The sequence below is a fragment of the Nelusetta ayraudi genome, unplaced genomic scaffold, assembly GCF_046127955.1.
Source record: "Nelusetta ayraudi isolate G7.1 ecotype Tasmania unplaced genomic scaffold, CSIRO-AGI_Nayr_v1 ptg000026l, whole genome shotgun sequence".
In the NCBI taxonomy this organism is placed as follows: Eukaryota; Metazoa; Chordata; class Actinopteri; order Tetraodontiformes; family Monacanthidae; genus Nelusetta; species Nelusetta ayraudi.
In genome coordinates this window covers 7,685,498-7,699,581 of record NW_027466076.1, presented here as the reverse complement: position 1 = coordinate 7,699,581, position 14,084 = coordinate 7,685,498, and the positions used below count along the sequence as shown (strand labels likewise).

Below are 14,084 nucleotides of genomic sequence, written 5' to 3'. Positions count from 1 at the left end.
AGATGAAGTGGAGCTCCTTCAAAACAGGTAGACATTTAACTCTGTCACTCTGTGGTTTCGATGCACTAATACCGGTGCATACTGATTAATAATAGTGTAATTTCCAGACTATTTGAGTAATTTGATTTATCAATCTCACAAATTTGTGTGTTGTACAATCAAGTCTTATATAAACCCACGATAAATGACTGAAATACTAAGCCAAAACAAAAGCCACTCTCCCTATTACAATTTGGTGAACCATAAAAATGATTTTGAAACTATCAATGTAGAAAAACACTGTTGTTGTTGTTTTTTTTTCAAACATCACTGCCCAGTCTGATAATTTTTTTTTTTACAATGTGTCTTTCCAGCTTACGTGAAGCCATTCACGATGACAGCGTTCAGCCAAAGATGCAGTGTCTGATGATGGACTCTTCTTTCTCCATGGTAACTATGCAAGGTGAGGACAGTGGGATCGCATGGGAGACAACCTCCAGTCGGTGCAACACACCATGGGCATCCGAGTCCGGGAACTCTGCAGTAGATCTCAGCTCTCCGGCTGTCTTTGGATCTGCTGCACCTCCTGGATCCGTTCCAGCAGGAAAGATTATCTTTGTCATGGATGAAGAGATGATTTCTAAAAGGAGAGCTAAAGAGAGAACCAAAAGGAGCAAGGCAGAGAGACAAAGAGAAACGCTCCTGCACAGTATGGAGAACGTTTCAGAAAGGCCAGAGTTGGTAGGAGTCTCACAGCCCAATGTGAAAACTGAAGAAAATGATGAAGAAGAACCATACGATCCACTGGTGGATAAAGACCAGAGGCTGTTCAGCTTGGTGTCTGAGGGTTCTGAAATACTCAATATAGTTGTTCCTACAAAAGTGGCCACGGTGGATGAAGAGGAAAGCAAAGAAATGGTGGACAATCTTTCTTACCTGGAAGATGTTCTGTTACCTAAAGCCAGCGAAGAGACCAATGTTCACGAGCTTGAGGTCTCGACAACAGAACCAAACACAACAAGAATTCAACCAATAAAACCCTTACCTTCACATGTAATGGATCCACCTGGTGCTCCAGTGGTCAGACCTCCAGGCAGGGCAGCTGCTGGCAATGTGGACTACTTTGAGGCATTCAACCTGATTGATGTCCAAGCTCCAGGGGGGCCTGCTGTGGTTGCACATGAACAGGATACTGAGGTCACAACCAATTTCCAGGAGACAGAGAAGCTTGTGCTGGCTAAAGGGAAAATCGATATCATTACACCTTTAAATCATGACAAGTCAGACACCGTTAGCCTGGATCATATCACTAGTGATCTTCTGGATGAAGTATTCTACAGTGGCACGGACAGCTATGTGAAGAACCTCTCAGGAGCGGATGGAGCGACCGAAGGTGCACCAGCTAGGCTTCCTTCCAAAGCAACTGGTACACCTTTGTTTGGAAGTCAAGAAGACATCCTGACTCCCATCTTTCTACCAAAGGGCCCTCCAAAAATCATTGATCCCATTTTGCTTGAGGAGCCCAAAGCGATGGCCTTTCTCTACACAGACTTGTACGAAGAGGCGGTTGGCACACGGCAAAAAGAAGAGGATGTGGAAAGTGTTAATTCTGAGAAGTCTTTTCACAGTCGTAATTCAGACCGAGAAGCCAGAGGATACTTGGAGAAGTATGCCCTGATAGATGAGACTCCTGTGGTGGAGGTGGAGCCCACTGACAAAGGGGAGCACGCACCAGAGGGTCAACGAGTGTTGTCCCAGGATTACTACGATTTTGGCGCCAAAAAAGGTGCGCAGCTGAATTCTGAAGAAGAAATTACAGACTTTTTCAGGTCCAGCTGTAATTCTTCTCCATGTGACATTGAACCTTTTGCCCGATCACATACAGAAGAAGAAGACCAGCCAACAACAACTGAAAACAAAACTAAAAAACACATTTCGATTACAGCACCAAACGTATCTGAAATCCAAACCCTTGCTCTTGATATCCCAAGCTTTGACTTTCCTCTCGAGGAAGATGACTTTGGAATCACTGATGATTATTCCAGAACTGTGGATGAGCAGCACGGGCTTAGTGATCCAAAACTGCGGAAAGATTTCGAAGTGCAAAAGCCAGTCGCTCCTCCTAGGAAAAAGCCCCTTGCTCCAAAGCCATGTCTGGATCTCACACCTCTAACTCCAGTTGATGTTATCGTAGTTGAGGCAGGTGGAAAGGAACAGCAGGAGGAGAGGGAGAAAGAGACGGCTTCACTTCCAGAAAATGCTGACAAGGGAGATGGAAAGGAGATTGTCCAGACCTCGAATTTAGTTCCGTCTGTGTTAGCTTCAATTGAGATCTCACAAACTGATAGTGAAGGACCCACCACTACAGACACCAATTCAGCTGCAATGGAAGAGAAAAACACTGCAACACAAGAACCAGAGGCTGACGATCCTTCAAGAAAAATGGAATCAGGAGAAGCAGACTCTGAATTACCGGACATAAGACAGTTTTCCCCAGAGAAACCAGACAACAGTCAAACTGTCTCACTAACAGAACAAGCTAAAGACAAAGGACAATGTATAATCCTTTAAGCCAGTCACCCCTCTCTGGACTCTCTTTCTTCTGAGATGACATTCAGAGTCTAAAAACCAGTCACACAAAAATATTGTTTTACGTCAGTCTATGGGGTTTTATAGATTGCTAGTGCTCCTGTTGCATGCATTTGGATTTTCACTGTCTAAATCGCAACAATCTCCTCTGTGTTTTTAATTAAGCCAGGTTCAGAAGAAGAGGTTTATGCCATGAGTGTTGCAAAGTAGGGGTGAAAGTGTGTGCGTGTCTCCGAGTTTGAGTCACATTACGCTGCATCCCCATCTATAAATAAGACCCACTGGCTATAACATGACACCTTGTCTGGAGGACTCTGTGAACTGTGTACTTTCTTCTTGTAAACAGTAAAAATAGTATTTTACATAACAACTTTCCTGTTGTGTGGAATGTATTTTATGTATATATTTTTCCAGTTTGTAAAATATTTCTATATTGATGTTGCTGCGCAGGTCCTTGCATAGTCTATATCAACTTTGACGACTTTATTACAGACAAAAATAGACCACATTATTTTATAAGTAGCTGTTTGATAAATATATGTAAATAATTACTTTTAAAAAATCGTCATGTTTATGATATATCAAGTGTAAATCCTTCCGACATACACATTACGTTATATGTAATTAATTTTACGTCCATAAACCAAAAACAATAATGGTCGCTACTTTCAACCGTAAAAAAAAAAAATCACAGCATTTGGCTTCCACATCGGCGTCCGTAGTTGGGGGAAATGACGTTACGAGGAAGTAGGCGGAGTCAGCCTCAATCCTCGTAGTCTCCTTACTGACACCGCTAACACTATAATGGACAGCGTCTCTAGTTTTTACTCGCTAGAGGCTTCTGAAGGAGACGAGTTAGAGCCATGCGAAGAGTCGTCAGACACAGACGGATTAGTCGACGCTTTTGGAGACCTCGCTGCGCTTCCAGTCGAAGCCGACGGTAGAAGACCGACGTGTTTACGGTGCTGGTGAGCCCATTTAAAGTGCAGCTAATGCTAGCTAGCAACATTGTGGTCTTGCCCCCCCCCCCACCCCCCCTCCGCAAGCTGGGGAGGCAGAGGGTCAAGGGAATCACAGAGATGCTACTACTAGATTGGAGCGTTGTTAGGGATTCACAACCTCACGCCTTCAACTTTCTCTCCATGTAGTCGCCCTGAGAAGGTGTGTCTCTGTCCCTTTTTCCCACCGCAACCACTAGAGGTGTCAACATGTTTGTACGTGGTGCAGCATCCTGCAGAGGTAGGTTTCTGAAATGCCAACTGCAAATAGAGTTTTAGGGAGTTCAAACTGCAACCCGTTCTGCTTTTGTTAAAGTGTCGACAGCGCATACAGTTTGTCTTGGGCCGTTAAGAATACTCTATTGTATACTTTGTATGTGTATCGCAAAAGGCAGTACAGTAAATTGCTGAAGGAACAGGGATGTCTGAGGGACTGTAGGGCCCAAACATCATTAATCGTCATGCTTATGTTTGACCGATAGGGATTATGACCAAGATAGAGCACTGGAAACTGGGCTAATTTAATTATTGTATTTATTTATATATATATGTTTAAAGGAAAGCCGAGTACTTCGCACTGTTCCTCTACTAGCTGCTTGTCTGCCACAAGAAAAATGCAACGTTATTGTCGGAAGGAGGTTCAATGAGGCAAAGTAAGCAGGATTTTCAACCTTTTCTAAAAAAAACAAAAAACAAACCCCAACAACCAAAAAACCAAAACAAACTACTACATTGTTTTTACAGTTGAGTTCTCTCTCTCTCTGTCCCTCTCCCTCCATCCATCCATCCATCCATCCCTCCCAATATTTCATTGTTGTCAGACATGCAGATCTTGCTGCACTATGTCAGGACCCCAGAACACTCATCTTGTATCCAGGTCCTAAATCCCAGGACTTGGAGGAGTTGGTACAAAACCAAGAAGTCGGCACTGTGAAGCACAATGTAATCATAATAGATGGCACATGGAGCCAGGCAAAGAACATATTTCTCAAAAATAGCCTGTTCCACCTGCCAAAACAGGTGAGTAACTCTTCTTGTGATGAATAACATGAATAACAGCATTTAAAATTATGCTTTCTGTGAATGGCTCACAATTCTATTTGTTTTGTGTCTGTTCTGAATAGCTTTTAATATGAAGTGGCAAGTCTTATGACTTAAGATGTTGTTATCCGGTGATGAGAAAACCAATACTGCGGATCTCCTCTGCTGTGGTATGTTAGGTGCACCTCAATAGGACTCTGTCTAGCGAGTACGTGATTCGAACTCAGCCGTCCAACATCTGCTTGTCCACGCTGGAGAGCGCTGCTGTGGCCCTGTCCATTCTGGAGCAGAATGACAACATCTTAGAGGTAACTTGCGCATGTGAAATGTTAACATCCTCTCAGATCATAGAGCAAATTTTAGTGTAAAGCGATGGACTTTTTTAAATATATAAAAAAAAGAAGAAGAATGAAAGAATGTTTTTCAATTTTGGGGGATAGATCAGTTACCAAACCACACGTCTGGTTTTTATCTTCATCCATCCAATGTTTTATTTTTTTATTTTTTTATTTTTCTAACCAGGTTCTTCTGAAGCCCCTGAAAGCCCTGTGCTCATTCCAGCTGGAGCACGGTGCTCAGATCCATCACAGCAAGGAGCATCTGCTGAAGAACGGCTTGTATGACAAACCCATGCCCAAGAACAAAGGCAAGATCAAGAGGATGGAGAAACTCATCTCTGACCGCAACATCTGCCCCAGATGAGAGACAGCTTGATTAGGTCATCTCTGCACAGGACTGCATTGTGAGAGCAGCACCATCAGGGTTCCCGCACAAAGACCTCTAGAGCGATTTTGTATTTGTTTTTCAAAATACATTTGTTACTTTTGAAAATCTCATTTTATTGTTTACATTTCAGGAAAAAAAAAAGTTTACAATGTGTCTCTCTTGCACTTTAAAACATTTTGTTGGTGGGTGTTTCACTTTTAGAGTTTGATTACATCTCGAAGGGCTAAATGTTTGTATTTAACAGATCTCTAGTTCAAAGTAATTTCAAAATAAAACACACACAAACATCTCATACTTGCTGTGTTTTATTAACTTTCTAAACAATGAGGGAAGCCATAATGTATGACTGTTTTTCTTTTGTTGATTAGGTTTAGATTGTAGCTTTTTGTGGTAGGCTGTCAGGTGTACAGAAAGGTAGAAATGAACAGTCACATTAAATACCGAAGCCCAACGTCTTGATTTGGTTACTCATATCTCTTCATCTCCTCTTCAACATTGGAAGGTCATTTCTGTGTTTAATTCAGGAATTTTGTATTTTGTACTTGATCCCTGTGAAAACAATGTCTCGACTGTGACTGTACACTTCTGTCTTCAGGAGACCGTTTTCAGCAGCCAGTACAGCAATGAATATTTAACACTTTGAGCTGCAGCGCTGATACCGTTACAGTTATCATCGCTCTGAAAAAGGCATTTCATTGCATTTTTGAAAAGTACAACGCACTTTGTGTACCACTGTACCAATGTCCAATAAGTTTAGGAAAACTTAGATAAACTGGGAAATGTAAAAATGTTTTGTTGTTGTTGTTGTTTTTTTGCGCTAGCTGTATTTGATATGTGATTGGATAGTGATAATATTCTTCGTGTAGAGCAGCAGAATGTGTTTACGCAGCATATTTACTCTGCTAAATTCTACGTGTCATCTTCGCGGACTGGATTTTGTAACACGTTCAGGAGTTGCCTGTAGCGTAACTGTGGCGCATGCGCGTCCAGCGTCGGTCCCGGTCGGTCCGCCATCTTTGACGGATATACCCATTGTTCACTCTGGAGCTAGCAGCAGTAGCAAATCACTTCATACTGCGCCACTAAATAACTTGACCGTGACACGGGTCTTTGCCGGTGACAATTGTGGAATTTTTTCTTCCGGTCGCGACTTGTTCTCGGCCAACAACTTAAATAAAATGGACGACGACCAGGCTAAAACCCTGTAAGTGTTTGCCTGCGTTACTGTTAGCTAGCCACTTGTATCAGTCACGTAGCTAACAGTGGGCAGCCTATTATGTAGGGCGCACTCTTGTCCTAAGACGAGATATTTATGGACATTTGGTCATTGGAAGTCAATCTTGTTTATGGTTTTTCATGGTTGTTCACGGGTTTGCGCTGTAAGCAGTGTCAAGTGACGTTTTAAATCAATAACCATTGTGATGTAACCGCCTGGTAAATACGGTACACTTGGTAGCCCTGGCTAATTCCAGAACCATCTCTAATTAGCTCTAAATGCAGACGCTCATGTTGCCAATGAAGCTTACAGAATTGTTTTAAGTCAGATTGTTTTCGTAAAATGGATACCAGTGAGTGCTTTTCAGTTCACAATAGACATTTTTGGTATCTATGAAATTGTCATAGAACGTTACTATGAACAGCGATGAGCCGAACGCGAAAGTGCCTGTTTTTCTCCCCATAGAGTTCGCTTGTACTGATAACCGGTTATTGATGTAAAGGCCCATGAATATTTTTTCACGGCTGATTTAGGTACGCATAGTGTTGTTAAATGTTAATGTGTCATTTGGGTTGCTGTCCCATTGACAAGGGGGATTTTTGTTTCCATGATTAGGATTCTATAATATATATATTTTTAAAAAAAAAGCAACCTGGCGTGAGCACAAGGTCAACAGATCATATATACATATATATAAAATGTGTTATTACACTGTGATTGGAATCGTATTTAAACGCATGCTGCAGTATCTTTTCATGGGCAGCCAGGGATTCATTGGAAAATTTGGTTTGGTTTTAAATTCAAAGAAATCTTTATTTTTGGTTTTGCATAGCTGCTGAATTATTACGTTTGATCTCACTGTGGTGGTCATAGGAGGAAAAAATAGTTAGCTGTATGAGTACAACTGCAGTTTTATTTATTTATTAATAAATCAATGATTGGTATGCATGCTTTTAAGCTTAAAATTCCGTTTTAAGAGCTCCTGGCGATATTGCAGAGAATTTGGAAGGTTTCCTGGCGTTTGTGTCGCCTGCAAACAAACTTCATTCATTGAACAGAATTCTTTTTTTTTTTTAAAGCCAAACTTGTTATCTCCACGTCTACCCCAGGTTTCATAGGTGCACATTAAATGTAGGTTACAAACAGCAGCTGTTGTTTTTTCTTAGAAAATTCAGAATTTCCCCTTCAGTTGAATGACGGTTTTTAAAACAAAACAAAAACAAGGAATGAATAATTTGCAATGTAATTTCCCTGTTTAATGGTTCCCCTGGTCTTTTTCTGTCTAGGTACGTGGGGAATCTTTCCCGGGATGTGACAGAAGCCCTCATCCTGGAGTTGTTCAGCCAAATCGGGCCCTGTAAGAGTTGTAAAATGATAGTAGACGTAAGTCTGACCTGCTAAACTCCACATAGTGTGCATAGGTTTTGCTAAGTCAATTCCCAGCCAAATGTTCGACCTGCTAATTAGATTTGTCAATTGCATTTGACTCACAGGCTTCCTTTATACCACAGAAATTGATGTTAATTGTGGAAACAAGCATCAGCAGTTTGGCATCTAAGACAAGTTTTTTTTTCTTTCTTCCCAGGTTAAAGTTCTCACTTTAACTTGAAATGAAAACACGTGCCAATTTTAATTAATAACAAAACCTGCATCAACCAAGAGTTTCCCTTCAGTGCAGCAGCCATAGCAATCTTAATTACATCTCTGGTGGAAACAGCACATCCAATTATTGTTTTTTCTCAGGCGGCTTTTGGGTTCTTGTAGCTGTGTTATTCAATTACAAACCTTTCTAAAAAAAAAAAAAAAAAGTAAATTTTTGATTATATTGTCAACCATTTTAAAAAGTTATAAATAATGCTGGGGAAAAACTGACTTGAACTCTTGCCTCTCTTGTCCACTTCAGACACAGGGTCATGACCCATACTGCTTTGTGGAGTTCTATGAGCATAGGCACGCCACTGCCACAATTGCAGCCATGAATGGTCGGAAAATTCTGGGTAAGGTAAGCAATCATATCTCGTGGGTGAGTCAAGTTGGGTAAGGTTGGGTAGAAAGACCTTTAAAAAAAAAAAAGAAAGAAAAAACAGCAACTAATTTCTCCCTGTTCACACTCAAGGTTTTTTTTTTTTTTTTTAATCGGTCTCTCCATTTTGTTCGTCTTCATCGCCAACAAAACTGGAAATGACTCCAAAATGTGCACTTTTGAATTTGTTTGTTATTGTTTCCTCAGAACAATCGTAATGCGCCTTTAACAATCCCTTTGGATTTAAAGTCTAAATGCCTTCAGTAGGTATCTAGGTTAGTCATTTCAAATTCTTCTTCTATCTCAGTTGGCTTCCAGGGCTGCAAAGACTGATTTTTTTTTCTCTCCCCAAAACGAAATCAAATAAATGAATAAAAGATGCTTTTCCTGAGCAATGTTTCAAGTTTTGCTGTCTTTTCCATTGGTTAACATTGAGAGCTACCTAATAATCCGATGGGAGCGTTTGCAAAAATCTCTGTACGTGTTTCTCCCGCTGTTCCATTCTGTGTTTTCTTAACGGACAAACTTCCCCCGAGTAATTTTGCCATTTGTGTACGGATTGCTGTCACATGGCACCGCTGTGTAACAATGCTACTTGTAACATTCTTTAATCCACTTCAGTCCATGCTCTCTCTGACCCTACATCTTATCTTTGCTGCTGTGTGTTCTTTTTCAAAGTTATTGCCGCGCAAAATCCACTCAAGAGCACCTTGCAGACAAATCCACTCAGTTGAAAATATTTTATCCTCAACAGGTATTGAAGGACCATTTGAAGAGTATAACAAGTTCGTAAAAATCACTTGTTTGTAAGTCCCTTGTTATTTGGACCTTACTTTTTTGCTCCAAATTTTTTCTAGACTGAGACTGAAATGTTCCTGATTTAAGAAGCCAAAATCTTGATTTCCCTTGATGTCCTCCACTGTGTTTCTGCTGTTTGATTATTTAATGCACAGGTATATCAAAAGAATAATTAGCAATAATCATACATTTGTAGTGGTGGCCTGCAGAGATGAACCTTATTAATGCAGTTCTCGATCACAAAAGTAAAAGTGGTGTGAGTCAAAAACGTCTAATCACAAAGAAAAGAAGCTTCCTGTGTTCCGTGAGCGTGGCGCAGGCCTGACCTCCTCTTCCCTGTGTTTGCTTTCTCCGGCTTTCTTCTCTTGTGACAGGAGGTCAAGGTGAACTGGGCCACGACGCCAACGAGCCAGAAGAAAGACACAAGCAGTGAGTAGTCCCAGAGGCTTCTCCTGTCGCAGACGACGTGAACCAAGATCCAAGAGAGAAGCTGTTTCGCATCGTGTTGATCCGTCATTGCATCAGGGTCATTGTCTCTGTGTGACCCCCGCCTCCCCTTCCCTGTCTCCAGGTCACTTCCATGTATTTGTTGGAGATCTAAGTCCTGAAATTACCACTGATGACATCAAAGCAGCTTTCGGTCCCTTTGGGAAAATATCGTACGTGTGTTATTTCTAAACAAAATCAATATCTCTGCCGGTTTATGGTTCACCAGGCTGCATGCAAGCACACTAATACTAAACAATGCCGAATGTATATTTGCCTGCAGGGATTGCCGGGTGGTGAAAGACATGGCCACGGGCAAGTCTAAAGGCTACGGCTTCGTCACCTTCTTCAACAAATGGGTGAGAGTGCCAGCGTTTCCTCATGATTGTACAGCAAAAAACATGATGTTGTCATGTATTATGTCGTTAGTATCTGGTTAATAACACACACACGTTTTCCTCGTGCCACCAGGACGCAGAGAATGCCATCCAGCAGATGGGCGGACAGTGGCTGGGAGGGAGGCAGATCAGGACCAACTGGGCTACGAGGAAACCTTTCCCTAAATCTACAAACGAAAGTATGTTTTACTGCTTTACAGTCATGGATAATAATAATGCCTTTACAATGTATTCCAGTCCTTGAATTGTCAGATGTTTCAATGCCTGTGCGTCCCCCCCCCCCCCTCTTTCACATATTAGCAACCAATACCAAGCAGTTGTCTTTTGATGAGGTGGTGAACCAGTCCAGCCCGAGCAACTGCACCGTGTACTGCGGCGGAGTCACAACAGGTCTTACAGGTGAGGCCGCCAGATCACAACCAAGTTTTCAGGAGCATCGCTTCCACTCACTGACATTGAATATTAACGTATTGCCCGTTTTGCAGAGCAACTTATGAGACAGACCTTCTCACCTTTTGGCCAAATAATGGAAATCCGTGTCTTCCCCGACAAAGGCTACTCATTTGTGAGGTGGGTCTATTGGCCTTCTGGTCATTATTATCACTTCTACACGGTGTCTGACACAAAGACCGTGGCGTTTCCCCCCTCTCCGCGCTCAGGTTCAACTCCCACGAAGCGGCCGCTCACGCCATCGTATCTGTCAACGGCACGACCATCGAAGGCTACGTCGTCAAGTGTTACTGGGGAAAGGAAACGGCCGACATGGTCAGCCCCATCCAGCAGGTGCAGATGCCACAGGTGTGCGCCCGACTCACCCCGAACGCAGTCTTAGCATTGTTTTGTTTTTTTGGGTACTGAACCGGTCCCTCCATTCCGCAGCAGAACACCGTGAGCTTCCCAGCGCAGCCGTACAATCAGTGGGGCCAGTGGTATGGCAACACGCAGCAGATCAGCCAGTACGTGCCCAACGGTTGGCAGGTACCAAGCTACGGAGTGTACGGACAGGCCTGGGATCAGCAGGGCTACAAGTGAGTTTGCCACGAGCAGCCAGTGGAATGATCCCTTCCTACAACCCTCATGAGAGCAGATGTTTTATGATACTTACTGGCACTACTTTTTTTTTTTTCTTTTTTTTTTTTTTGTGAATTTACTGATTTAATTTCTGTGTTGTTATGGGCGACCCTCTGGTTCTTATTTGTTTGTTCACTGTTCTTGTGAACTGGTTGACTCACTCATAATTTATCTCAGTCCTCTGACCACTGAGTATCCAATACAACTAACTGGTACATGCTTAAGGAGGAGGAAGTTTGCAGTTTTCTTAACAGTGCAGGATACCAGGATTTAAACAAAACAAAAAAAAAATATGCAAGGACATCTCGATTACCTTTAATTCTGCTGTGCTGTGCAATTTGCCTGTCCATTCCAAATAAAGATACAATTAAAAAAAGAAAAGAAATTATTCCTTCCATCCACCTTCTGTACCTGCTTTCTCCTGCACTCAGGGTTGCAGTGGAGCCTATCCCAGCTGTCATTGGGTAAATGCAGTGTTACACCCTGGACGAGGACCCAGTCTGTAACACTTCTATAATTCTATAATAATGTCATTTCTAAGTCGACATACGTACGGTCTTGAGAAAACAGGAATTATTATTACCACTATTTGCAATATGTTCTGTCTGTTGGATGCTGCCAAGTTTAATACACGGAGGCTTTAAAAGATAATACAAGGAGTTTTGAAGCTGCACTACAAAGGCACCTTTTCTGACCCTTACTTCATATATTTACCAATGTTCAGCGGAGTGAAAAATTAACAAACATACCAGCTTTTTGTTCGGTCTGTCGGCCTAATCTGTTTTTTTCCCCCCTCCTCCGTTTCAGTCATCTACATGCTGGAGGTGGCTGGACCGGCGTGAGTGCTGTGAACAACGGGGGCATGGTCGAGCCGGGGCAGGGAGTCAATGGGACAATGCTCACCAACCAGGCCGGCATGGGCACCGCCGGCTTCCACACTCACTGATGGACGAAGCCCCTTCGAAAGCTTCTGAGGACACAACCAATGACTGTCTGCTGGGGGGAAAGAGCGCGTCCGCCCGCCGCGCTCCGTCTTTGGCCACACACACACACACACACACACACACACACACACACACACACACACACACAGACACACACACGCAAGTTATTCTGTTAGTGGGGTGGTACACCATTATATCGACCTTGCTAGCCCATAACCTTATCCACTGCCCGACTCTGCAAAGTGTGAAGAAAAACACGATCCACCGCAGAACACACGAACACTGTTGAAACAGCCATCGCCAATGCACCTCGCATTCCTGGCCCCATTTTTATTGTTTGGCGTATTTTTGTAATGCCTGCAGATAACCGGCCAAATACGAATAGAGCGATCATATCTGTCAACGCAGCCGCCTGTTAAGTTCAAGAAGAGGACGTCGTCAGATAGTCATATCTCTTATTAAACACCGGGTATTGTTTAAATTTCAGCCTCTCTGAGCCAAAGAGCAAAGGCAGAGTTTTATACTTAGGTTTAGCAGTCAGACGGGGAGAACAGGCTTTGCCGCCGGCTTTTGAGCCAGAGAGCGCCCACGTGTCCAAAGTACAGTGTAATTTTTACATCTTCGGAATCGAAACCTCACAATTGTGGTCTGTCCACTTGCGAAACACAAGTTCACAGGCAGTGAAATGTAGAAAATCACTTAGACGTGCACAGAAAAAAAAAGAATTTGGGAAAAAAAGAAAAGAAAAGAATCTCAGCCTTTGCTTCATCCCCCCTCCCCCGAAAGGAATAAGATTCTAGTCTGTGGATAAGAGACTGAATGCTTGGGTGTGTGCATGAACTTTTGATGCTTTTACACACGAGACAACGTCCAGTTCATCTTCCTCAAAAACAAAAAAAAGGACTATGCCATTTGTTGTTTTTTTTTCTGTTGTTTCTTTAAATGCTGACATTGTATAAAGAGCTTTTGCCTTTTTGTGTTTAATTTTGGGACAGTCTTATGAAGAAATGTTGCCACAACACCACGGAATCATGACATCCGAGACCTATTGCGTTTGTTTAGAAAAACATGACTGTCAACTTTATTTTTAAATTCAATTTTCAATATCTCAAACAATTGCAGGGATTACTGCCACTCTTATCTTACTTATAGGCAGATGAATATTGCACAATACTTAAGATCATCTTTTCACAAAATTTGATATGCTAGGGTTTTTTTTTTTTTTGTTGTTTTTTTTTTTTTACGTTTCTGCATTCCAGTTTCTTTTGTATAAAGGCAACGTGTTATTACAAGAAGCGTGCTTGCTTCTGGTTGAAATAATGGTTTTCAGAAACAGCTATGTGACAGTAGCATCTGTGTCCAGTGCTGGTCTGTGTATAGTAAAGGCAGTGCAACTTTTGGTTCTTCCAGAGGCTCGGGGGTTAACGCGGCATTGCTATGCAATGCAGAAGCCTTTTGATTGACAAGTACTACACAACGTAAATTATTCTGTTTTAAAGCTAAACGGCCATTTTTTTTAATAGCTCACCAAACCTTGTACGGATCAGATCAGTATGTGCATATATGTAGTTGGAAAAAAAAATTCAATGTGTTGCCTTATTTTAAGTTGATGTTAAATGAACCACGAACCATGCAAAAGTAGGTGGTGCCTAAGAATGTTTTGAATTGAAGTCATGTTAATGCTTCAGTAACATGGTTTGATTTTTTTTTTCCCATTAAAATGCTGATGCTGTAAGTTCTGGTCGCCAAATGTATGTCATCTGCTACTTATTGTAGTGTAATTTGAATGTGATTAAGCAAAACTTAGTTCAAATG

At 42.0% G+C, this 14,084-nt stretch overlaps 2 protein-coding genes across 5 annotated transcripts; both read left to right on the top strand.

Moving 5' to 3' along the window:
- Positions 1 to 3,305: 3,305 nt before the first annotated feature.
- On the top strand, positions 3,306 to 5,625 carry dtwd2 (DTW motif tRNA-uridine aminocarboxypropyltransferase 2). The gene is made up of 6 exons (XM_076029494.1): positions 3,306 to 3,536; positions 3,717 to 3,807; positions 4,125 to 4,219; positions 4,388 to 4,586; positions 4,787 to 4,915; positions 5,130 to 5,625. Exons 1-6 carry the CDS (start codon positions 3,373 to 3,375, stop codon positions 5,307 to 5,309), a joined length of 858 nt encoding a protein of 285 aa, XP_075885609.1. The 5' UTR covers positions 3,306 to 3,372; the 3' UTR covers positions 5,310 to 5,625.
- Positions 5,626 to 6,325: 700 nt separating this feature from the next.
- Positions 6,326 to 14,004, top strand: tia1 (TIA1 cytotoxic granule-associated RNA binding protein). 4 transcript variants are annotated; one of them, XM_076029491.1, is made up of 13 exons: positions 6,326 to 6,537; positions 7,836 to 7,932; positions 8,453 to 8,551; positions 9,745 to 9,799; positions 9,942 to 10,029; positions 10,140 to 10,215; positions 10,328 to 10,433; positions 10,555 to 10,653; positions 10,740 to 10,824; positions 10,914 to 11,052; positions 11,137 to 11,282; positions 11,757 to 11,789; positions 12,133 to 14,004. In XM_076029491.1, exons 1-13 carry the CDS (start codon positions 6,512 to 6,514, stop codon positions 12,269 to 12,271), a joined length of 1,188 nt encoding a protein of 395 aa, XP_075885606.1. In that variant the 5' UTR covers positions 6,326 to 6,511; the 3' UTR covers positions 12,272 to 14,004. The 4 variants fall into 4 exon arrangements, with proteins under 4 accessions (XP_075885606.1, XP_075885605.1, XP_075885608.1 ...); XM_076029490.1 differs by having other exon boundaries at positions 6,330 to 6,537; positions 11,134 to 11,282; XM_076029493.1 differs by having other exon boundaries at positions 6,331 to 6,537; positions 7,836 to 7,906; positions 11,134 to 11,282.
- The last annotated feature ends 80 nt before the right edge of the window (positions 14,005 to 14,084 follow it).

Bases quoted from the DNA above. Each gene is read 5' to 3' on its own strand.
- dtwd2 (XM_076029494.1), top strand. From the start codon at position 3,373: ATGGACAGCGTCTCTAGTTTTTACTCGCTAGAGGCTTCTGAAGGAGAC. The intron at 3,808-4,124 runs GTAGGTTTCTGA...ATATGTTTAAAG, and splicing joins TGGTGCAGCATCCTGCAGAG to GAAAGCCGAGTACTTCGCAC. The intron at 4,587-4,786 runs GTGAGTAACTCT...GTGGTATGTTAG, and splicing joins TGTTCCACCTGCCAAAACAG to GTGCACCTCAATAGGACTCT.
- tia1 (XM_076029490.1), top strand. From the start codon at position 6,512: ATGGACGACGACCAGGCTAAAACCCT. The intron at 8,552-9,744 runs GTAAGCAATCAT...CTCTTGTGACAG, and splicing joins GTCGGAAAATTCTGGGTAAG to GAGGTCAAGGTGAACTGGGC. The intron at 10,216-10,327 runs GTGAGAGTGCCA...TCGTGCCACCAG, and splicing joins TCACCTTCTTCAACAAATGG to GACGCAGAGAATGCCATCCA.